This window comes from Palaemon carinicauda, chromosome 28 (assembly GCF_036898095.1).
Source record: "Palaemon carinicauda isolate YSFRI2023 chromosome 28, ASM3689809v2, whole genome shotgun sequence".
NCBI classification, from domain to species: Eukaryota; Metazoa; Arthropoda; class Malacostraca; order Decapoda; family Palaemonidae; genus Palaemon; species Palaemon carinicauda.
In genome coordinates, this window is record NC_090752.1 from 55,629,274 (window position 1) to 55,655,573 (window position 26,300).

The window sequence follows — 26,300 nt, forward strand, 5'->3', positions numbered from 1 at the left end:
TTTAAGCTTTGAAAGAAGAATGAACAAAACGTCAGAATCGATTTACTCTTTCTGCAAAGTGAAACCGTGATACTCTCTCTCTCTATCGTAACGATAGAGCGCAAACTGCGTAGCATAAATAAACTAAACGTTAGTTCATCTTTGAAACAGTACGAAGACTATTCAAAGACAATCTTTCATAAAATATCTATTAAAAAATATTCATTTAAAAAGTTTTAAATCATTAGCTCTTTAAAAGCTATTTACGATTGAAAGGGCTCAACGTTGTTTAACTTCGGTTTCCAAGTTAGGACCGCCTACTCTCAGGAAAGGTCGCATATAAACAAATCATTAAAATTTATTTTTATGTTTATTATAAATGGAACGTTAATCAAAGAGGCCTAATAAAGGCGGTGAGATATAAAATATATAGAGGAAAATCTATAATTAATTTATAACGTGATAAGATAATTGCTAAAAGCCTAAACACACTTCCGTCTAAGGGAAGGGTCGGCCATTTAAAAGTCAAAGAAAGTCCATACTCTCTTTGTCATCAAAAATTAAATCTATCCAAAAACGAGTTCAAGATTTAAGATGAAGATAAAACACCTGCACTGCGAAAGGTCAAACCAAATTAAAGTACTTCACCAAATATGATGGGAAAAACTCCAGGTTCTACAGCGAGTAAAAGTACGTCTTGTCGACACGTCGACAGAGAAGAAATTGAAGGTTTTGTTTACATAGAAGAGTGGTATCTGGCCGACAGTTGGCGCTGGTGGGCACACCCGCAACCTTCATAGCGATCGCTCGCGAGTTTTTTAGTATGTTTTCTGTCGAGCCGCAGAGTTGCAGTTATTATATATTCACCGGGTAAGTATATTTAAAAACAGTAATTACTGTTCATAACCTTAAAGGTTTTATTGACTAAAAAAGGTCTTTGATGTTGTAAATATTTTTATATATTTATGCCAATGCCCCACTATTAGGTCTCTGCATCAATAACCAAACTCAATCAATCTGTAAACATAGATATAGTTACAGTGAAAAAGAGTATTAACTCTTACAAAAATAAAGAATCTAAGACAAATTATACATTATTCCCAGTAATAATGTAACGTTAAATTAGATATAAAAAAGGCTGGAAAAAAAAAAAAAAACAGAAACACCAAATATTGTCATCAGCTCAAATTCAATCAGTGTTTGTTGCTTTTAAGGTAACACCTATGATTTGAAGTCATTGTAGTTCCCTGAAAACAGGAACAGGAGAAAAAAGCCATATAATGATAAAGGTATTAATCAAAGTGAGCAAAATACATAATAATATCAGTTATGTGCCCTTCAAAATTACTCAATAACTAATTCTTTGTAAACTGCTCTTTCTACTCAAAATTTTAAATTCAATTATTACCATGCTACTACTACAGTACATAATACTGTCCTGTACTTCATTATGAAATAAATTATGTTTTCAATGAAAAAATGTATCCTGCCCTAGCTAAGTGTAACATATCCTTCAGACTTTCTAATGGATTAAGAAAAGAAAAAATTACGAGCACTCCCCAAGAAGTAAACTAAAATAAGAGTTAACTTTCATTTTTCACAACAGGTTACTGGAAGACTAACAAGGAGCACAACGATACTTTATCTATGGAGAAAAGTCATAGAAAAGTTCAGACATAGTTACAGAGAGCAAAACACAGTACTGTACCTGATATTTTATGAAGTAAATTACAAGTATGAGGAATTACCAATTACTTTAGTTTGTCTTATCTTGGATAAAAAAGTATTTACCGTATTTATTCAGTTAATATACTGTATATTACTTTCCAACCCATGAAAGTTCATAATCTCGATTTACTTATAAAACAGGTGAATACACTTCCAAATGAGGAACTTCTGTCTACAAGAGAAAAAATATTACCATTCAACTATTTGTAAACCAGTGACGATTTATTCTCATAACAAATCAGTCAAAACATAAAAAGCAATCCCTATAAATGCATGAAAAACTACAACACTGATCAGTCACGCAGCTTCAATACAAAATTTACTTGAGTGACCTTATTGAGCAATGTAACCAGAGCACATACATTTACTTCAGAGCACAGACTGAAGTCATCAAGTCTTTTCAGTATAAGTTGCCTTTATCTAATGACTAGCATCTTGTAATGATCACAGATTTTATAACCATTTCAAAATACAATACAAAGAATACTGTTACATAGTAAACTTACATAACTTTATATAATTTACGAAGACTAAAGCAAGCTCTCCTTCTAAACTGTCAGGAGCAAGTTTACACTGAACCTGTATTTGATACAGGAAATGAATCTGGTAAAGGAATCAAGAGTGGTTAATTAATAGCACCAATTATGAAGAGTTATGTCATCCTTCTTTTCAACTGGTAAATCACTATTCTCAACCAAATCAACCAATTCTATGATCTTGAATGACATTTGACCTTCAAAGTCTCCTAAGGGAAGAGGCGTCTGCTGAACAAGTTTAGCGTGTGATGCACTGAGATCAGTTGTCAAAGCTTTCACAGACATGTCACCACACATGATGGATGTCCCAGGCCAGGGAATATAATCTAACTTGATGTCTTTCAGTGTTGGCATTTTCTCCTTGATTGTCTCAGTCACCTTTGGCAACTGACTCGACGAATAAAAGTGGGGCACTCCCGTCAGGATTCCCTCGACGCGAGCTGTTATGGGTTGTATTGAATGAACATTGTAGTATAAGGCATGCTGCTGTGAAGAGTTAGAAGGCTTATACTGTATGGTCTTCAGGCTTCCTAATGAACAGACAGATTCATTTACAAACGTAACCAATATCAGCTTTTGAGTAATAAAGTCCAAACACTCAACGTTTTCCTTGCCAAAGACGGAAAGGATGTCCGCAGCCATGTTTACACGACTCCGAAGACTGCGCATATACTCGACGGAGAGTATCACACTCCTTTTTGCAATTTCCTCATTGTCGGTCACAATGTTTCTCAATTTTTCAACATTCATGTTCTGAAAGAGAAAAATATTAAGTAAAAAGTCTAAAATAAATTATAGTATACTGTACAGTACTCCTAATCAAGATGAAGACATATACAGGAGGTCTCCACCTTACAAACATTTGAAGATACAAACACAAATGCAACTGAAAATAACAAAGATAAGATACAGAAATACAGTACTGTAATAAAAACAATAACATATAATTTAATACAGTAAGCAAAACGACATTTGTAATAACCTGATATCTATTTCATATGGAACTCGACTATTTTTTTTACTTTTGTAGCAGGAAATCATAGGCATGGGATTCAGGTTCGGTCTACCCTAGGCAAAAATTTAACAACTCCGAATTACAAACAGCTTCTTGGAACCTAAATTCATTGAGTTTGTTAGTTGAGGACCTTGTGTGCTGTGTTATTAATTAATAATTCAAATAAACTATCAATTGTACAGTACTCAAAACACATCATGAGATGTATGATACAATTAACACTTCATAAAGTTTAACCAAATAACTTGAGAAAAAAAAAAATTCTTTTCTTGAGAAGCGCCTAGATTAGAGGTTTTGATGAGGTCCTTTAGTATGGGTTGCAACCCTTCATACTTCAGCTCCTAGGAGTCGCTCAGCATCCTATGAGGATCGCGAGGCTCAGTAAGGAAGACGTACTTAAAAAGGCAGAGTAATTGTTCAAGTCGACTTCCTTACCAGGTACTTATTAATTTTATGTTTGTTATTTTGAATAACTGCTAAAATGAAATACAAAATACTTAGCTCTTAATGTTAACATATATTGCTGGTCTCTACCCACCCCCCTGGGTGTGAATCAGCTATATGATCACCGGGTAAGTTTAATATTGAAAAATGTTATTTTCATTAGTAAAATAAATTTTTGAATATACTTACCCGGTGATCATATAGCTGTCAGCTCTGCTGCCCGACAGAAAAACCTAAGGACAAAATACGCCAGCGATCGCTATACAGGTGGGGGTGTACATCATCAGCGCCATCTGTCGAGCAGGTACTAAGTACTCCAATGTCAACAAAGAACCAATTTTCTCCTCGGTCCACTGGGTCTCTATTGGGGAGGAAGGGAGGGTCCTTTAATCTATGATCACCGGGTAAGTATATTCAAAAATTTATTTTACTAATGAAAATAACATTTTTCAATATTAAACTTACCCGGTGATCATATAGCTGATTCACACCCAGGGGGGTGGGTAGAGACCAGCAATATATGTTAACATTAAGAGCTAAGTATTTTGTATTTCATTTTAGCAGTTATTCAAAATAACAAACATAAAATTAATAAGTACCTGGTAAGGAAGTCGACTTGAACAATTACTCTGCCTTTTTAAGTACGTCTTCCTTACTGAGCCTCGCGATCCTCATAGGATGCTGAGCGACTCCTAGGAGCTGAAGTATGAAGGGTTGCAACCCATACTAAAGGACCTCATCAAAACCTCTAATCTAGGCGCTTCTCAAGAAAAGAATTTGACCACCCGCCAAATCAACCAGGATGCGAAAGGCTTCTTAGCCTTCCGTACAACCCAAAAAACAACAATAAAAAACATTTCAAGAGAAAGATTAAAAAGGTTATGGGATTAGGGGAATGTAGTGGTTGAGCCCTCACCCACTACTGCACTCGCTGCTACGAATGGTCCCAGGGTGTAGCAGTTCTCGTAAAGAGACTGGACATCTTTAAGGTAAAATGATGCGAACACTGACTTGCTTCTCCAATAGGTTGCATCCATTACACTCTGCAGAGATCTGTTTTGTTTGAAGGCCACTGAAGTTGCGACAGCTCTAACTTCATGTGTCCTTACCTTCAGCAAAGCAAGGTCTTCCTCATTCAGATGGGAATGAGCTTCTCGAATCAAAAGTCTGATATAATAAGAAACTGCATTCTTCGACATAGGTAAAGAAGGTTTCTTAATAGCGCACCATAAAGCTTCTGACTGTCCTCTTAATGGTTTGGTACGTCTCAAATAGTACTTAAGAGCTCTTACAGGGCATAGGACTCTTTCTTGTTCATTTCCAACCAAAATAGACAGGCTTGGAATATCGAACGATTTGGGCCAAGGACGAGAAGGAAGTTCGTTTTTGGCTAAAAAACCAAGCTGTAAGGAACATGTAGCCGTTTCAGATGTAAATCCAATGTTCCTGCTGAAGGCGTGTATCTCACTGACTCTTTTAGCTGTTGCCAAGCAGACGAGGAAAAGGGTCTTCAAAGTGAGATCTTTAAAAGAGGCTGATTGAAGTGGTTCGAACCTTTCTGACATAAGGAATCTTAGTACCACGTCTAAGTTCCAACCTGGTGTGGCCAACCGACGCTCCTTCGAGGTCTCAAAAGACTTAAGGAGGTCCTGTAGATCTTTGTTGTTGGAAAGATCTAAGCCTCTGTGACGGAAGACTGCTGCCAACATGCTTCTGTAACCCTTGATCGTGGGAGCTGAAAGAGATCTTTCCTTCCTTAGGTATAAAAGGAAGTCAGCTATCTGAGTTACAGAGGTACTGGTTGAGGATACTGAGACCGACTTGCACCAGCTTCGGAAGACTTCCCACTTCGACTGGTAGACTTTAAGAGTGGATGTCCTCCTTGCGCTAGCAATCGCTCTGGCTGCCTCCTTCGAAAAGCCTCTAGCTCTCGAGAGTCTTTCGATAGTCTGAAGGCAGTCAGACGAAGAGTGTGGAGGCTTGGGTGTAACTTCTTTACGTGCGGCTGACGCAGAAGGTCCACTCTTAGAGGAAGTGTTCTGGGAATGTCTACTAGCCATTGCAGTACCTCGGTGAACCATTCTCTCGCGGGCCAGAGGGAGCAACCAACGTCAACCTTGTCCCTTCGTGAGAGGCGAACTTCTGCAGTACTCTGTTGACAATCTTGAACGGGGGGAATGCATAAAGGTCTAGATGGGACCAATCCAGAAGAAAGGCATCTATGTGAACTGCTGCTGGGTCCGGGATCGGTGAGCAATAAACTGGGAGCCTCTTGGTCATCGAGGTTGCAAACAGATCTATGGTAGGCTGACCCCACAAGGCCCATAGTCTCTTGCATACATTCTTGTGAAGGGTCCACTCTGTTGGGATGATTTGACCCTTCCGGCTGAGGCGGTCTGCCATGACATTCATGCTGCCTTGAATGAACCTCGTTACTAGCGAAATGTTTCGATCTCTTGACCAAGTGAGGAGGTCCCTTGCGATCTCGTACAACGTCCTCGAATGAGTCCCTCCTTGCTTGGAGATGTACGCCAAGGCTGTGGTGTTGTCGGAGTTCACCTCCACCACCTTGCCTAGAAGGAGGGACTTGAAGCTTCTCAAGGCCAGATGAACTGCCAGTAGCTCCTTGCAGTTGATGTGTAACGATCTTTGATCCGCATTCCACGTGCCCGAGCATTCCCGACCGTCCAATGTCGCACCCCAGCCCGTGTCCGATGCGTCCGAGAAGAGAATGTGGTTGGGGGTCTGAACAGCCAGTGGCAGACCCTCTCTGAGGAGAATGTTGTTCTTCCACCAAGTCAGTGCAGACTTTATCTTCTCGGAAATAGGAATCGAGACCGCTTCTAGCGTCTTGTCCTTTCTCCAGTGAACAGCTAGGTGAAATTGAAGGGGTCGGAGGTGGAGTCTCCCTAACGCGATGAACTGTTCCAGTGATGAAAGCGTCCCTATCAGACTCATCCACTGTCTGACTGAACATCGGTCCTTCTTCAGCATGTTCTGGATGCATTCTTGGGCTTGACTGATTCTGGGGGCCGACGGAAAAGCCCGAAAAGCTTGACTCTGAATCTCCATACCTAGGTACACTATAGTTTGGGATGGGACGAGTTGGGACTTTTCCATATTGACCAGGAGACCCAATTCCTTGGTCAGTTCCAGAGTCCACTTTAGATTCTCCAGACAGCGACGACTTGACGAAGCTCTTAAAAGCCAGTCGTCCAAATAGAGGGAGGCTCTGATGTCTGCTAAATGCAGGAATTTGGCAATATTCCTCATCAGTTTCGTAAAAACAAGAGGAGCCGTGCTTAGGCCAAAGCACAGGGCTTGAAACTGGTATACCACCTTCCCGAAAACGAACCTTAGAAAAGGTTGGGAATCTGGGTGGATGGGGACGTGAAAGTAAGCATCCTTTAGGTCCAACGAGACCATCCAGTCTTCCTTCCTGACCGATGCTAGCACCGACTTTGTCGTCTCCATGGCGAACGTCTGCTTTGTGACAAAGACATTCAGGGCACTGACGTCTAGCACCGGCCTCCACCCGCCTGTCTTCTTCGCCACTAAGAAGAGACGGTTGTAGAAGCCCGGGGATTGATGGTCCCGGACTTTGACTACCGCTCCCTTTTGTAGTAAGAGAGACACCTCTTGCTGCAAAGCTAGTCTCTTGTCCTCCTCTCTGTACCTGGGAGAGAGGTCGATGGGAGTTGTTGCTAGAGGGGGCTTGCGCAAGAATGGAATCTTGTACCCCTCTCTGAGTAACTTCACAGATTGTGCGTCTGCGCCCGTTCTCCCAGGCCTGCCAGTAGTTCTTGAGCCTGGCTCCCACTGCTGTCTGAAGAAGGTGGCAGTCAGACTCTGCCTTTAAAGGACTTGGAACCCTTCTTCTTGCTCCCGCGTTGACCTTCGGCACGAGCACCTCCTCTGCTGGCGGCTCTGCCACGAAAGGGCGGAATGAATCTTGACGCTGGAGTGTCCAACCTGGGTCTAGGCACAGATGGCAAAGGGGTGGCTTTGCGTGCGGATGACGCAACCAGGTCATGAGTGTCTTTCTGGATCAAGGAGGCGGCAATCTCCTTGATCAACTCCTCAGGGAAGAGGCACTTCGAGAGAGGAGCAAACATAAGCTCCGACTTTTGACATGGGGTGACTCCAGCTGACAAGAAGGAGCAAAGGTGATCCCGCTTCTTGAGGACCCCGGACACGAAAGAAGCCGCAAGCTCACTAGAACCATCCCGTATGGCTTTGTCCATGCAGGACATAATGAGCATGGAAGTTTCCTTATCAGAAGGGGAGGTCTTCCTGCTCAACGCTCCCAAACACCAGTCCAAGAAGTTAAAGACTTCGAATGCTCGGAAAACTCCTTTCATAAGATGGTCCATATCCGAAGGAGTCCAGCAAATCTTGGAGCGTCTCATAGCCAGCCTGCGGGGAGAGTCTACCAGACTTGAGAAGTCGCCCTGGGCAGAGGCAGGAACTCCCAAGCCGAGAACTTCTCCCGTGGCATACCAGACGCTAGATCTGGAAGCAAGCTTGGCCGGGGGAAACATGAAGGTTGTCTTCCCAAGTTGCTTTTTGGACTGCAACCACTCTCCCAGTACCCTTAAAGCTCTCTTGGACGAGCGAGCGAGTACGAGCTTCGTAAAGGCAGGTGCTGCTGACTGCATGCCTAAAGCGAACTCAGAGGGAGGCGAGCGTGGTGCTGCAGACACAAACTGATCCGGATATAAATCCTTGAACAGCGCAAGCACTTTCCTAAAGTCTAAAGAGGGAGGCGTGGTCTTGGGTTCGTCGATGTCCGAGTGTTGGTCGTCAAGATGTGCAGCGTCGTCATCATCAGAGAGTCCATCGTCTGAATGTTGAAGAGGAAGCGGCAAAGGAGTAGGTAAAAGCTGGTCGGCTGAGTCCGGCAGCACGGGTGCATGCGTGGTTGTACTGGACCCAACGTCATGGAACTGTTGGTCAGTCTGAGAACTGGCAACAACCATAGCTGAGTGGGGACGCAAAGCGTCTACTCCTGACTGTGGTCGGTTAGCGGAGACCACCGTGGGTTGCGGAGGCTGACGCACCACGTCAAAACACGGCAACTTAACTCCACCCTCCTGTTGTTGTGGTAGCACACGAACGTCAACGGAGGGTTCCCTGCGTCGGTGAACGTCAACGTGCGTCTGGCAGGGTCGACTGCGCATGGGTGGTGGAGCTCTCACAGCTGGAGTGCGGGAGCAGGCAGCCTCAGCGTCTACTGGGCGCACCACCGTGGATGGTTGTAGGCTAACGGGTGCAGCGTCAACCTTCTCCGCACGATACTCCTGCATGAAGGAAGCTAACTGAGTCTGCATAGACTGTAGCAAAGACCACTTAGGGTCTACAGCAGCCGGTGCGGCAACAGACGGAGTTACTGCCCGTTGCGGTACCACTTTGCCTCTCTTAGGAGGTGTGCAGTCGTCGAAGGACTGCAGCGAGTCCGAACTGACCCAGTGGCTACACCTGAGCCGTTGGACTTGCTCGGAAGGGACCTTGCGTTTAAGAGGCCGTGAGACCTTGGTCCATCGTTTCTGGCGTGAAACCTCTTCCGCAGACGAGGAATGAACGGGCTCACTCGTCTTCTTGTGGGTGGGACGATCTAGGCAAGATACGTCCGAAACCACGGAGGGAACGTCTGTCCGCTGATTAAAGCCTGTCGAACCCTTTGGTCGTACGACATTGCTTCTCCCCTGGGCTTGGGAGCTTGCAAGAGGTCCCGGACTGGGAGGACGACAGGCACGAACAGACGCACCCTCATGCGTAACACTGACACTTTTCACTGCACTAACACTCACTTCACTTCCCACTGCACTTTTACCTTTCAACTCCCTGACGTCAGCCATGAGTTGATTGCGGTCATTCGCCAATGACTCGACTCTCTCACCCAGAGCCTGGATGGCACGCATCATATCTGCCATCGAAGGTTGATGAGAGCTAGCAGGGGGGTCGGGAGCAACCACTACAGGGGAAGGAATAGGTTGTGGGGCATGGGGAGAGGAAAAATCAACTGAGCGAGACGAACTCCTCCTGACTCTATCTCTCTCTAGCCTACGTGCATATTTCAGGAATTCTTGAAAATCGAATTCCGAAAGCCCAACGCATTCCTCACATCGATCTTCCAATTGACAGGCTTTACCCCTACAATTGGAACAAATGGTGTGCGGATCGATAGAGGCCTTCGGAAGACGCCTTGAACAGTCCCTAGCGCTACACTTCCTGTACTTGGGGACTTGAGAAGGGTCAGACATCTTGAATTAGTCAAAGGAGGAATTCAAAATCTATCCAAGTCGTCAACAAATAATCCAAAATTCAATAAAAGAATGCAAGGAAGTATTGAAGATAACCTCTGCACAGCGAAAGCTAATAACCAGAAATGAATACTTCACCAAATAACGTGAAAATCAATCCAGAAAACAACAGCATATTTAGTAGGTCTTGCCGGTGGCACGACAGAGAGAAAATTGGTTCTTTGTTGACATTGGAGTACTTAGTACCTGCTCGACAGATGGCGCTGATGATGTACACCCCCACCTGTATAGCGATCGCTGACGTATTTTGTCCTTAGGTTTTTCTGTCGGGCAGCAGAGCTGACAGCTATATGATCACCGGGTAAGTTTAATATTGAAAAATGTTATTTTCATTAGTAAAATAAATTTTTGAATATACTTACCCGATAATCATGTAGCTGTCAACTCCGTTGCCCGACAGAATTCTACGGAAGGGATACGCCAGCGATCGCTATACAAGAGGGGGGGTGTACTCACAAGCGCCACCTGTGGCCAGGTACTGCAGTACTTCTTGTTGACACCACTTCAATTTTTCCTCGGTCCACTGGTTCTATGGGGAGGAAGGGTGGGTCAATTAAATCATGATTATCGGGTAAGTATATTCAAAAATTTATTTTACTAATGAAAATAACATTTTTCAATATTAAACTTACCCGATAATCATGTAGCTGATTCACACCCAGGGAGGTGGGTGAAAACCAGTGTACATGTATATCAAGAAGCTAAGTATCCTGTATTTCATATTATCAGTTATTCAAAATAACAATGAAATTACAAGTACCTGGTAAGGAAGTCGACTTGAACCATTACTCTGCCTTAAATAAGTTCGTCTTCCTTACTGAGCGCAGCGTTCCTCTTAGGAGGCTGAACAACTCTAAGGTGCTGAAGTATCAAGGGCTGCAACCCATACTAAAGGACCTCATCACAACCTTTAACCTCGGCGCTTCTCAAGAAAGAATTGACCACCCGCCAAATCAACAAGGATGTGGAAGGCTTCTTAGCCGACCGTACAACCCATAAAAAGTATTCAAGAGAAAGGTTAAAAGGTTATGGGATTATGGGAATGTAGTGGCTGAGCCCTCGCCTACTACTGCATTCGTTGCTACGAATGGTCCCAGGGTGTAGCAGTACTCGTAAAGAGACTGGACATCTTTGAGATAGAATGATGCGAACACTGACTTGCTTCTCCAATAGGTTGCATCCATAACACTCTGCAGAGAATGGTTCTGTTTGAAGGCCACTGAAGTAGCCACAGCTCCCACTTCATGTGTCCTTACCTTCAGCAAAGCAAGGTCTTCTTCCTTCAGATGAGAATGTGCTTCCCTAATCAGAAGCCTGAATAGTAAGAAACTGAGTTCTTAGAACTTGGGAAAGAAGGTTTCTTGATAGCACACCATAAGGCTTCTGATTGTCCTCGTAAAGGTTAAGACCTTTTTAGATAGTACCTAAGAGCTCTAACTGGGCAAAGTACTCTCTCCAGTTCATTCCCCACCAAGTTGGACAGGCTTGGGATCTCGAACGACTTAGGCCAAGGACGTGAAGGAAGCTCGTTTAGCAAAAACCGAGCTGCAAGGAACATGTAGCCGTTTCAGATGTGAAAACAATGATCCTGCTGAAGGCGTGGATCTCACTTACTCTTTTCGCTGTTGTCAAGCACACGAAGAAAAGAGTTTTTAATGTGAGGTCCTAAAAAGAGGCTGATTGGAGAGGTTCCAATCTTGATGACATAAGGAACCTTAGGACCACGTCTAGATTCCAGCCTGGAGTGGACAACCGACGTTCCTTTGAGGTCTCAAAAGACCTAGGGAGGTCCTGTAGATCTTTGTTGGTGGAAAGATCCAAGCCTCTGTGGCGGAAAACCGCTGCCAACATACTTCTGTAACCCTTGATCGTAGGAGCTGAAAGGGATCTTACTTTCCTTAGATGTAACAGGAAGTCAGCAATCTGGGTTACAGTGGTACTGGTTGAGGAAACTGCATTGGTCTTGTACCAGCTACGGAAGACTTCCCTTTGAGACTGATAGATTCTGAGAGTGGATGTTCTCCTTGCTCTGGCAAACGCTCTGGCTGCCTCCTTCGAAAAGCCCCTAGCTCTTGAGAGTCTTTCGAAAGTCTGAAGGCAGTCAGACGAAGAGCGTGGAGGTTTGGGTGTACCTTCTTTACGTGAGGTTGACGTAGAAGGTTCACTCCTAGAGGAAGAGTCCTGGGAATGTCAACCAGCCATTGCAGTACCTCTATGAACCATTCTCTCGCGGGCCAGAGCGGAGCCAATCCACGTCAGCCGTGTCCCTTTGCGAGAGGAGAACTTCTGAAGTACCCTGTTGACAATCTAAAACGGCGGGAATGCATACAGGTCGAGATGGGACCAATCCAGCAGAAAAGCATCCACGTGAACTGCTGCTGGGTCTGGAATCGGAGAACAATACAACAGGAGTCTCTAGGTTATCGAGGTAGCGAACAGATCTAAGGTTGGCTGACCCCACAGGGCCCAAAGTCTGCTGCAAACACTCTTGTGAAGGGTCCACTCTGTAGGGATGACCTGACCCTTCCGGCTGAGGCGATCTGCCATGACATTCATACCGCCCTGAATGAACCTCGTTACCAGCGTGAGCTTTCGATCTTTTGACCAGATGAAGAGGTCCCTTGCGATCTAGAACAACTTCCACGAAAGAATCCCTCCCTGCTTGAAGATGTAAGCCAGGGCTGTGGTGTTGTCAGAGTCCACCTCCACCACCTTGTTAAGCTGGAGGGACTTGAAGTTTATCAAGGCCAGAAGAACCGCCAACAACTCCTTGCAATTGATGTGAAGTGTCCTTTGCTCCTGATTCCATGTTCCCGAGCATTCCTGTCCGTCCAAAGTCGCACCCCAGCCCGTGTCTGATGCGTCCGAGAGGAGACGGCGGTCGGGTTTCTGAACAGCCAAAAGTAGACTTCCTTGAGAAGAAAGCTGTTCTTACACCACGCGAGAGAAGACCTCCTCTCTTCGGAAACAAGAACTGAGACCGTCTCTAGCGTCATGTCCTTTATCCAGTGAGCAGCTAGATGATACTGAAGGGGGGGGAGGTGGAGTCTCCCTAACACGATGAACAGGGCCAGCGATGAAAGTGTCCCTGTTAGACTCATCCACTACCTGACTGAGCATCGGTTCCTTCTCAGCATGCTCTGGATGCATTCTAGGGCTTGGAAGATCCTTGGGGCCGACGGAAAAGCCCGAAAAGCTCGACTCTGAAGATCCATACCCAGGTAGACAATGGTCTGGGATGGGACGAGCTGAGACTCCTCAAAATTGACCAGGAGGCCCAGTTCCTTGGTCAGATCCATAGTCCATCTGAGAATCTCCAGACAGCGACGACTTGTGGGAGCTCTTAAAAGCCAGTCGTCTGACGGAGCCGGACACAAGATCATGGTACTGCTGCACAGTCTATGAACTGTCAACCATGGGGAAGCGAGGAAGTACAGTGACAACCCGAAGCTGTCTAGACTGTCTGGATCGTATAGACAACTCCTTATCGGGTTGCTGAGGTTGTCGCACTGCGTCACAACAAGTCACTTCTGCTGGTTGTTGAACGTCTTCCCAGTGACACACTGACTCCGTAAACAAAAAATCCTCTAACAAGGACTAAGCTTGGACTGCATGTCTTGCAACACAGCTCAAGGTCTATGGGAGCAGGTGTGGTAACAGACGGGGTTAGCGACTGAAGTGGAACCATTACCTTCCCTGAAAGCATGTTATGCTTAAATAAAAGTCCATAGGAGGCTACGCAGCAAAAGGCTCCTCTCCAAATGACAGAGTCCTCAAGGGAATATCAGAAGGAGGGAGAAAAGCACTTTCTCATCTACAGGGACCATATCCGAGAAAAGCTGTTCTCTCAGTGAGGGTTTCACTGGTGCAAAAGCAGCAGACTAGAAGGCAACGTTATGAAACTGCTTGACAGTCTAGTGAGTTGGCAACAACCAAAGATGTGTGACTGAGAAGCATGCGGTAAGGTATGTAGAGCATGCTGTATGCAGAGCATGCTGTATGTAGAGCATGCTGTAAGAGAAGCAGAGCATGTTGCATGGCGTGAAACATTTCTCAGAAATTCCATGACCAGTGCTAGATTGAGTAATATCGCATTACTGTCCATTGAAAGTGCACGTGCCGAGGGAATTGATTTAGACAGTTTTGTTGATGAATTTGATAGCAGGCATGATAATCGTAGAATTAAGCTGCACTAAATATACGATCTATAATCTACTTCACCTCAGGACAGGGAAACTCGCCCTGTTGGCAACACTGCATTACTTCATGCATGTTTGCATGGGGTTTTAATATCAACATAATATTTACATTACATTCATAACTCATGATTCATTTTTGTTTTGAAGATATTTTGCCATATTTGCGATTTGTTAAAAATATATTGCAAGGAATACATATATATTTTTTTTTTTATTTAAGTAATACGAATAACCTCCATTATCATAATGTTTGTGTAGGCATACATGTATATGATTACAAATGTAAGTTATGAAAGTAATGAGGTGTTATTATTGTCATTTGTTATTTCAAAGTTGAATGGGAAGAGGCTCAAGTTGAGGAGAAAGTGGCAGATGCATGCGTTGAGGTGGCTGACTCCTAGCATGAGTTTCTTGTCTCAAGAGTTGCGCTTGCTGTAAGGGTAGCGGATGCGCAGTAGCAGGTTCCTGAGGAACGAGTTGAGGTTCCTGAGGTGTGAGCTGCGAGAGTTGAGGTAGCGGTTGCGCAGAACGTAGTTCTTGTCTCGCGAGTTGAGATTCCTGAGGTGCTAGCCTAAGGAGTTGAGGCTCTCGCCTTGAGGAGGGTTGAGGTCGCTGCAGCGAGTGCTGAGGTGGCTGCCTCATGGATGGAAGAGGTTGTCGTACCTCAAGAGATTGATGCCTCGCTGGTGGAACCGCAGGCGGAAGCGGAGGAAGTAAGGCATAAGACTCCTGCTCCCATTGCTGAGGTTGCCTTAAGGAAGGCGGAGGTTGCTGCACACCGCTGGTAACTGGCAACTCAGTACGCGGTAAGGTATCCTGAGGAACCTCAACTTCGTACGCCTGGCAGACTGGACTGCGGTGAGGCGGAGCGATCGCAGGAGGAGGTGTAACCTTCTCAGCCTGACACTCACGCATTAAGACCGCAAGCTGTGACTGCATGGACTGCAGCAAAGTCATCTTGGGGTCGACAGACGCTAAGGTCTGCTGAGGCAAAGCCTTAACAGAAGATGAGGTCTGTTGCGGCATCACTTTACCTCTCTAAGGAGGTGTGCAGTCACCTGATGACTGCGGAGAGTCAGAGCTAATCCAATGACTGCAACCAGGTTGTAGAACTCTTGAGGTCTGGACTTTGCGTTTGAGAGGTCTTGAGACCTGAGTCCAGCGTTTTCTCCCTGACATTTCTTCTGCAGACGAGTAAAAGACGGGCTCAATCGTCTGCGGGTGGGAGTGACGGTCTCTGTAAGACACGCCCGCAACCACCGAGGATACTTCTGTGCGCCGATCAAGGCCTGCCGAACCCTTTTGCCCTTCGACATTGCTTCTCCCCTGGGCTTGGGAGCTTGCAAGAGGTCCCGGACTGGGAGGACGACTGGCACGCACAGAAGTACCCTCACGCACACCACTGACACACTTTGCGCTAATCACTTTTGATTTTCTGTTTGCACTTATTTCACTGAACTCGAAACTTTAAGTGGTTTGTAACTGAAACACGCAATTCTATCCTTCCTTAAAAGTTAGTAATTGCGAAAACAGAATTACAATGTAACAGAAAATTCTAATGAAAGATAAATAATTCAGTGGCTGGAAAGAGACTAAACACTAGATCAAATAAACTACGTTTAAAATCTCTCACCGCATAAAGCTTGAGAACAAGAATAAAACTCATGAAACGTTTACCTTCTTCCCCTAAAGAGACTAGGGAGAAGAGCAAAAACGATAACAACGTTACTCGCTTGAACGAAACGTTTATCCAGCTCTCTCTCCCTCCGTCTCTATCTCTCTCTCTCTCTCTCTCTTGACTTAGAACCTGAGAGAAGAGCCCAATCATATATATCGTTAAAACATATTATTGTTAAAGGAAAAAAACTGAAATATTTCCCAAATAAAAAGTTCCTTTATTAGAATTAAAACCATTAAGCTAAGAAAGAATGAACAAAACGCTAGACACGGTAACTCTTACTGCAACGTGACACCGTGAAAATTCTCTCTCTATCGTAACGATAGAGCGCAAGTTGAACGTTCTGAACGTCAACAACTGCAGAGACAAAACAAAACGTTAGTTCAACTTTGAAAACAGTACGAGACTATCAAAGAAATTCTTTCAAAAACATTAAAATAGCATAATATGTTAACAGGTAAAACCGAAATGACGGGCTCAATGTTAATTAACTTCGGTACCAAGAAAAGACCGCCTACTATTAGGAAAGGTCGAATATAAACAAATATAAAAATTAATTTTAATAAGTTTATAATAAAAGGAAGTTAATCGAAGAGGCCTATAAAAGGCGGAGAGATAAAAAATAAATCTATAACTTTTGTTAAGCAAAATTAAGAAAGAGAGTCTATACTCTCTTAGACACCAACACTTCCGTCTAAGGGAAGGGTCGGCCATTTAAAGGTGAAAGAGAGTTCATACTCTCTTCGTCACCAGAATTAATCAAATTAATTCCAAAAGCTAGCTAAGCTAATAATAAAACTTCCTGAATAGCGAAAGCTGAAATCTTAGAGCAATACTTCACCAAAAACCGTGAACAAGACTCCAAAATTATAAGCGTATCCATGAACGTCTTGCCGGAAGCACGACAGAGGAAAAATTGAAGTGGTGTCAACAAGAAGTACTGCAGTACCTGGCCACAGGTGGCGCTTGTGAGTACACCCCCCCTCTTGTATAGCGATCGCTGGCGTATCCCTTCCGTAGAATTCTGTCGGGCAACGGAGTTGACAGCTACATGATTATCGGGTAAGTTTAATATTGAAAATTACCGTATATATTTATAAAATATCACACATCAGCAGCTCATAACATTGAATCAAAGCAAAACATCACAAATCTTAAAAGTAATTTGTATTCTTTATAACTAGAGAAACTTTCATCATTTAATGTGAGAATTGACTTGTGTGTGGTTGGAAATCAACAGTTAAAAACATTATTAAGAGGTGTTGGCAATAGCTGGTAATTAGCAGCCAGCTGAGGGAAAGCCCCGCCTCTTCTGCCGTTACACTTTGCATCTGGGACTTGGAGGAAGTAGAAGGCAGAAAGTTAAGTTAGAGGATTCAGGTTAGGAAAAATACAAATTACTTCTAATGTTTGTGATTTGCTCTTCCCGAATACAAACTTTTTTCCTTTAATTGATTCATTCTTAGGTTGGTGGAAGTCCCAACACCAAACTGTCTCGCTAAAATCCTGGGATACCTATGCTCGGACCTCGTAAGGTGTAGAGCATAGCATCCCAGTCACCTTGTGAAACAGGGTGGAAAGTACTGTACCATCAGGTTCACAGCCCAGGTAACCAAGGCTGTTTTGCAAGAAAATCTCTCTCTCTCTCTTAAAATATAGAGATTCTGTGAAGTACGGCAAATCCAAATCAATGGGTTTACCTATACATATCCATCCTCCTCCTCAGGAGGAGGATAGTGGAATGAACACTTCTATTTCAAAAGACATTGAAATGCTGCTAGTTATCAGTGTTGTTTTACCTGTATCAACATCCAACCAGCTCTATGGGGTTCCAACTGCTTTACCTCAAGGGAGGGGAAGAAGAGAGGAAAGGGACCAGACACTCTCACTCTCATCCTAGGTGTACACTGTAACTGTCATCTTAGACATGATACTTTTGGTCTTGTATAGGAACTAAGGTCAGTACATGACTTGGTGAGCACCAATTACAGGTCCTAGTGAAAAAGTATTCAGATGCTTGTGAGTGCATTCCCACAAATAATGCACAGTAGAGGTGGTCAGACGCTTCCATATGCCAGCGTCTAAAATTTGAGCTAGTGAGAAATTTTTCTTGCTTTAGAGTAGTACCAACTCCTCTGATCTCATTGGCAAACACCTTAGCTTGGTTGAACACACCAGGGAATCTTGGGCGTAATGCTCAATTGATAGTCTCCTGCAGCCAAAAGATCATTGTGTTCCTGGTGACTCTTTTTCACCCTATCTGTGCTCACGAATAGGTTCTGTACAGTATACTATGTCTGGCAGTATGGGTTCCCTTATGGTAGCACTTTAGCATCCTTACAGGACACAAAAGGAATTTATCTGATTAACCAGTTATTTCCCTTAGCTAAGAAACTGTAAATAAAGAAAATCTGGAATCAGTGATTAACAAGATTTTCAGTTTTGCAACAAAGCCGGGTACCAAAGATAAAAAGACCTGTCCCTAGTATTCAGTGAGAGAACCAATACGAGAGTTCATGTGGTTTGCTTATGAACTTATTCAAAGCCAAAGCAAGGAGTAAAACCATCTCTAAAGGTGAGGTCCCCATCTGAAGCTAGTTTCGACGGTTCACACGAAGCTTTCTTGAATGATTGCAACACCTTGGTCACATCCCAGGCTGAAGGTTGAATATCACGAGGGAGACAGGTCTGTTGCATACTTCTAATGAGTCTGGATACTTCCCACTGTTCTCAGTCTAAGCACCTGGCTCAAGGACAAAAAATACCCTTTTTCTGTTGAGACTGAGACGCAGTTTTCCCTTTTGTAGGTATGCCAGAAAATCTACTACAAGCAGAATAGAGGCTCCAAGAGGAGAAGTAATCCTTCCATGGCAACAACCATAGAAGATGGCATACTTTATTTGGTACACATCAGAGGAAAATTTCCTGAGGTATCTGGTCATGTCTTGCACTGTCTCATGCGAACAGCATCTCTCTTGGAAGAAGTGCTGGATAATCTCCACCTACAAATTTATAGAGACTTCATAGAGTTGTAGAAACCCTGCAAGTTGTGCCACAGTGGAAGCTATCTCAGTGCCTGAAGTAGATGGGACAGGTCATGGTACCATTCTCCTCAAGGCTATACCAGAGCTGCTAGAAGCAATTTTAGATCTAGGGATTGACTGATTTGAAGATTTCTGGCATAGATCTAGATATGATAACACTATTCATCACCCTTTAAAGTAGGAAGAAAAGCACAGACATTGAGGTTTTCCCAGGGGTGCTGGAATATGTCCTTGAGTACTGCAGCTGGGTCTGGCACTGATAAGCATTAGACTGGTAATTTTTTGTTGAGGCTTATGGCAAACATGTCTATTGCCAGGGAACCCCACAAAGTCATGAACCTTGTCGCTACTTGAAGATGCAAAGACCATTCTCAATCAACTACAGTATTTGATCTTGGAGATTCATCTTGTCTGCTATAACTTTCCTTTTGCAGGAAATGAACAGGCTGAGATGAATATTACATTGCGTACTACCTAGTAGTGTATCAATACAGCTAGCTGGCAGGTAAGCTGCAATACTGTGTAGCCTTCTCTGTTGACATATGCCACTAGGGATACGGTGTAGTTCATCAGTGCAACAGAGTGGTCTCTTAGCTATGGCTGGAAGTGTTGTAAGGCTAAACAGGCTGTCTTCAACTCCAGAATGTTGATAGGAAGAGACTTATCTTCTAGTGATGACAGTCTTGACATTAGATGGTCCTTGAAATGGGCCTCAGGCCTTTCACTGTCGAATCTATTAACAAAAAGATATTCGAAGGGGAACACTCTAAGGAAGACCCCAGTAGCAGATTCTCATCATTTAGCCACCAAAGAAGATCAAATCTGGTGTCTTGCTTAACTGGTACAAGAGGTCAAGGGGAATCTGCGGCTTGTGACCAGTGTCTTTTTAGACACCACCCCAATGATTGCAGGTTCGACAATGAGGAACAAGCTTTCCAAGCGAGATTAAGTGGCATAGAAGCCGAAGCCACCGTTCTGCTGATACTTGTGCCTGATGAAGGAAGGGGTGAGCTGATTCCTTGATCCAGGTTACCCTATCTTGGGCCAGATAGACTTTTCCTGCTACCGTGTCCAAGTCCATGCCCAGATATATCATTCTTTGCTTGTGTGAAAGCTTGGACTTCTCCAGATTTGTAACAATCCCTAGATTGTAACAATACGAGAGGATCCTGTCCTGAGGATGACAAAGTTATGACTCTGAGTCCACCAATATTAGCCAGTTGTCTAAGTACTGTATCAGACAAATTCCCCTGGCATGGGCCCTTGCTGACACCAACACGAACACCAAAGTGAATACTGAGGGGGTCGTAGACAACCCAAAGCAAGGCGCAGCCAAGGATTTGTGGCCCAAATCAGAGAGAAAAGGCTTGACAGCCTGCGTGACTGCTCTGATAAGTGCCCCAAACCAAGACTGCTGGCTGATGGCTGCGCTATCAGACACTCCCTCTGGAGGAACAGGAATCGACCGATCCCTGGGAGGAGTTTCCATAGGGGGGTTCGCTTGTAAAGAAAAAGAAGATAAAGAAGAAATGTCCCTGGACCTTTCTGGAACCTTCCCCCATACCGGCGAGCGTGCTGTTCTGCACAGTGGCGCGCTGGGGAGCAGGTGAGCGCTGGCGCGCTTTATCAGGAACCTCGGCAGCAGGTGAGCGCTGGCGCGCTAACTCAGGAACGGCAGCAGCAGGTGAGTGCTGACGCGCTATCTCTGAATCCTCAGTGAGGTCAGGAGAATGTCGGCGCGCATGCTTGGCATGGCGCGTAAGGGACGTATGCGCTAATTTGCGCGTACGCCCTTGTTGCCCCGATGGGACCGGTGCCTGTTTTTGAAAACAGATTTGGTTGGCGCATAAAGCGCATCAGCAGCCAGGAACAGGGACAGCAGGTCTGACGGGTGGAAGGTCGGCGTGCCCTTTGTAAGGACGACCTTCCACCGAAGGGGATCGTGAACAATCCGCAGAGGTCCAGGGTAGTAGCAGGAACAGTCGGAAATCGATGACGAGGCTCCTCTGCGGCGGACTGCAACGGTGATGGTGAACCGAAGAGGCGCCTCATCACCGTCTTATAAGGTGAAGGAAGGCCTCTCCGGCGAAGAGGAAGGCGAGCCTTACGACGAATATGCCCTCTGGGGGCCATTGAGTCAGCAAGCTGACCTTCAGCAGTCCTCCGAAAAGGAGTCTGTGAGTGAACTCCTCCGAGGGGGAGAATCACCGGCAGGACTTAAGTTTCTCCCTCGTAGGTTGTGCAGGACCGGGAGAAACTAAGCCTTCAGCTACTGCGGGTTGAGAAGTTGCAGAGGTATTAGGAGATACCGCATTGGATACTTCTGACACCACAACGTTGACAATAGACAGAGGATCAACCTCTGCCAAAGTCAGCGATTGCTTGACAGCGGCACCCAACCGGATGATGTCAATCAAGGCTTCCTTGGAGGGCGAACCCTCGAGCCCTAAGGAAGACCAAAGCTGGAATAAATCAGTTACATTAACATTTAAATCCTCCCCCGGGGGAAAAGGTGGAGCTGCCTCGCTAGGGGAGGCAACGCCATCTCTCGAACCCCGAGGTCGGGAAACAGAACTATGGTCTACGCTACCACTCGACCGTCTCTCGAAAGAAACTGATCGAGTGGGAGCTTCGGAGGAGGTTTGGGCAGCGGAAGAAGAGTCCTTGGGATTTTCTCCTTTCAAAGAAATCTTCGAAGGAGAAATATCCCGCCTGGACTTCTTCTTCCGTCGCCGAGAAAACCTCTCCCACTGGGAGGTAGACCGGTCCCTGCACTCACCACACTTATTACTACTATCACACCGTTGGCCCCTACAGTAAGGACAAAGGGTGTGAGAGTCTGTCTCGACCGCCGACATAAATGTACCACATGGGCGGTCGGGTAATCCAGGACATTTGCGCATTTTCGCAGAGGCCAACTTCACACACAAACCTGTAGGAGAGAAAGCAAAAAGACATTAATGGCTGTCAGAGAGGCGAGGGTGAGAGAGAACACGTCCGACTACCACCCGAGCCGAGAGCTAAGTGAGCTCAAGCACAGGTGTGTGTGAGGGAGGGGGGGGGGGTAGCAAGCTACCCTCCCTACCCCCTGCTAACTAGCGGTGGGGTAGTAAACCCTCATTAAAATTCTAATGGCTCGTCATTTCAGCTACGCCGAAAGTAATAACCCCTATTAAATAGCGTGGTTTGTATGTCAGTTACGGAACAAAGAAGGTTCACATGAGGATATAAAGTTTCAGTTGTTCCAAAAAAACATGCAAAATTTGAATCAATAAACACATTAGGACAGGTACTTGTGTGAGTACATTGTGGATTGTAAGTCGAAGCTACCTGATATTTAGTTGAAGCCGACAATGGAATACACTATGACCATGCGGGATTTCATTCCTAAACAACCTTAGGTCGTGGCAGCACGATCAGAATGTGCATTATCAGGTGACACAGAATAATAGCCATCAAGCAGAGGAACATCATTACACGTTGAAATGGCAACGCGTTCAGCGACGTCATCATGCGTGGGCACAGCAACGCGTTAAGTGATCATCATGTATGGATACATCGGTACGTACAGACTTGTTTGCCTGAGAACACGTCTGGGATGAGTCAGATATGGACAAAATGCGCAGAATTAGTGTATATGTTGTAGTTACTATTGACTTCCAACAGTTTGCTTGGAAGAGACGACACAATAGGTTCAGAGCAACTTGGTCTGACCAAAGTTGCCTTAGTGGACACAGAAGAAGCAGTCCTACCAACCACAATATACTGAAAATGGGGAGTTCTGGGACAGAGAATTTGTAAAAGAAGAGCAGGGCCGAGGACCCTTGAAGGTACGAAGCAAGCCTGGCTCATGAGCAGGAGGATAAAACAGATCATCCTACTGGTCTGCCTTTGTACGGGGGGGTAGGGGGATAACAGTCTCTACTCTAGAGGTCCATGTACGGGAAAGGGGGACTTTCAACGCCTTGATAGAAAATATCTTCAAAAGCGACAAGTAAACAACAGATAAAATTTACCACACGGGGCTCACCACTCAATACAATATTGGGAGGCAAGGAGAGCTATGCATTTCTGAATAACCAGGAACCACGGATACTGGGACTGGATCCGGCTCTGAGAGAGTGCAGCAGCCGTAGCCATAGGATCTGTCACGAGTATTGACTGGGGATCACTAAGCCCAAGATCATTATTAGATGATTTTACATATACTGTAAATCATAATCATCAATAAGCTATCATTATGCCCCTTGTCCTCCGTAACTGGAGCCTCAGAAGGCTCAAGATACGATAGAGCAGGAAGGGGGATATCTTTTATATCAGAAAACCTCACGCTTCTTACCATTATTGGAAGACGACGGAGAACAATCTCTCTTAGCTCGTTACTTGCATCAATCAAGAAATCTCTCCCACTGGGAGTACGGCCATTTCCTACAAACCCACATGGAGATTCCACAAAATATTGTTTGCCATAGCATTAGCCATGGTTAAGCACAAGCGTAGCACACTTAGGCTAGTGACAATGATAACGAAAGACACAAAGCATTATGCACTATAAATGGAAATGCAGTGTGGTTTATGTAAGTCAGATTCGTAGAGAGAAGAGCGGAGACCTCTTATCTTATGGGCGATCAGAAGATGAGTAAATGCCGGCAGCTACGCATGGCGCTGCCCAGCAATAGGATTCCTATGGTAACCAACTGGGGGTGAATGTAGTTCATAGGGACAGGGCAATATCTTTCTTATTACTAGCCAAATCGTTTTTCCTTATGGGGAAGATGTTCTTTACTATGATCCGATATACCATGATATGAAGTTATTTTATCATTATAAATAGCATTATATTTTACCTTTACAACGACAATATTTTCTAAGTTCACCCCGGTCCGGACGCAAGCCACGGGTAGCTCCTGCTTAGTTTCCAAACTTTCCTGATAGATAGAGCCCGCGTTGTCACAGGATAAGAATCGTTAATTTTTACAATTTAATGCTGTCCCATCAATATACATTTGTACCCCTTGGTTAAGTTTGTAGTTAGTTATGACACGTCCTTTATAGTGGCATTTGATACTGCTATGATAATTATCATGAATTGTTAGGTAGAGGAAAGGTCATTATAATGCACCGTTCGCTGAAGCCACGGCCAAGTTACTCGATCGTTAAATTTCCCCAAACATTGTTTCCTGCCTGACTATAATAACACCCGTTGGTCAGCGCTCTGTTCGCCTATCAGATGGTGGCACAAGCCTGGAAATGTATTGATGTTCAGATTTATGTTTTCGCTAATCGCAACAATCTACATTCTCAACCCCTTGTTAAGATTGTAGTTCGTTGGGACATGGCCTGAAATTATGCCAAACACTAATTTGTTATATATACAACCAAAGGTTAGGTTAGCCAACATCTAGTTAAGATGTTTTGGTAGATAAAGCCAGTGTCAAACAAACCACCCAAACTAACCATTCGTTTCCGTGCGCTTGTAGGCCTACTTATGTTGGCCGCGTAATTTCGAAAATTTTAATCCCCCCCCCACCCCCGACCCGAGATTGACCTGCACGAGGTCAACCCTTTCCAACGCTAAACGCCGTAATGGACAAACGTGTTCCGTATAGTTTGAGCGATGGTGTTGAGTTTATTACTCATATAGATTAGCTAGATGCTTTGAAGACAATAAGGTTTTAGACCTACAGGACTTTACTTGAGTTACCCAGTAATTTTTTCATTTTTTATTTCAAGAAGGGCTCTTAGGTGATTTTAGGGGTCCCTGTGAAGGCGCAAGAACCCAAGGATTTAGACTTCAGCGACTACAAATATTAAGGTAACCCTGAGTAACTTTTTTATTATTACAATGTGGTTGAGATATAATTTAGAGTGCTGCCCATAGCTGTTTTGTGTAGTAGAGACTCTTACGAAGGGGGTCCGGGGGCTTGCCCCTGCTAGGGATTGTGACCTGGGAACTACTAGGTACGGTTAGGTTGGGTTTGTGGGGTTTGTATAATAACGACAGTGTTTGGGGGGGGTCGCAGGCCGTTAGGTCATTACGAAGGTATGGACACGGCTTGTAGGACAGGTTAGGGGGGAAGTTTGGGTTAGTTGTTGTCCATTTTTCTCGCACGTTTCCGGCATTCATGCGCCAAGTGGTCCTTGTACGTAGATTGTTGGGACAAGCATTTACAAATTTAGTTAATTCATTATATCATTGTTAAACTTCCCGTGAAAAACTCGATAGGTGATGATCTTTACTCTATTTTCTGGCGATCGCAACCCTGTCCTAGTATGTACTTTGTTGGGACAAGCATTTACAAAACTAGTGAATTTAATACCATTTCATTCTGTGATCATTCCCTTGAAAAAGAGCCAATTTCGGACATTTTTAACTCGATTTTCGGGAGCTCCAAGACCTGTCCCCACAAACTACAAAGGCTCCGAGGTGGTGTTAATGTTAATATTTACCATATCCTGAAACAGTGGCCAGGTATCTTACACACAAAAAAATGTCTGTCCAGACCTCAGCGACAAGAGAAGGAAAATAGTAGAATTACAGCAGCCGTACAAAGAAGAAAAGAAGATAATAGGAAACGTGCTGTTTAAGAAAGAAGGAATAGAGAGAAGAAAAGAATATATTTGTCAGATGTGGATAAAAAGAGAGAAGAAAATAAATGAGTTAGAATAAAAAAGAAAACCAAGGAGGTGACGATGGAAAGGCAAATCCATCCATCCGCCCAACAGCTGAACTGAACTGAATGGCTTCAACTAAACTTTCAAGTAGTCTATGGTTAACCATTAACCAAAGCTATGACTGAATATTGTACCTAGCAGGTTTGCCTAATAGTTCAAGACATGGACGGAAAATTAAGCAATAGCCTGTGCCTGACCGGAAGGGCTCGGCAACCTAAATGACTAGGACGAAAATAAGATTAGGATGCAATTATATTCAGTAACTCCCAAAGATAATTTTCTACCGGCTTTTTTTAACTTGCATATGAATAACAAAACTTACTAAAGAGTAGTACTACAAGTGGTCTTCTAAATTTCCCGGTAGTAGCCGCTATTCTGCACTTTGAGTCCTCGTCGATTCGTGTTTCTGTTTACGGATGACGTCAATAACCTGAAATGAAACGACGCTTGTCTTGAGCGTTGTCTACTAACCAGAAACACAAACACTTGTTAACAGCGTGTTCTATTCACACACAAAAATGAACGCTAGCTGCCAAAATGATAATCTGAACTAAAAAATCATCATTTAATATACCTTGTTTTGAAGCCTTTTATATTTTAAACAATTTTGTACAGGAACATTGAGATTTTTTAAAAGCTATAATATTTTTGGTTTAGTATCCTAACAATTTTTAACGAC

General features: G+C 44.3%; 1 protein-coding gene across 1 annotated transcript; it reads right to left on the reverse strand.

Annotated features, from left to right (window-relative positions):
- Window positions 1-1,257: 1,257 nt before the first annotated feature.
- Window positions 1,258-26,097, reverse strand: LOC137622048 (uncharacterized). Its single transcript, XM_068352527.1, has 2 exons — window positions 25,944-26,097; window positions 1,258-2,996 (listed from the first exon to the last, which is right to left on the reverse strand). Exon 2 carries the CDS (start codon window positions 2,991-2,993, stop codon window positions 2,337-2,339), a length of 657 nt encoding a protein of 218 aa, XP_068208628.1. The 5' UTR covers window positions 2,994-2,996; window positions 25,944-26,097; the 3' UTR covers window positions 1,258-2,336.
- Window positions 26,098-26,300: the final 203 nt, after the last annotated feature.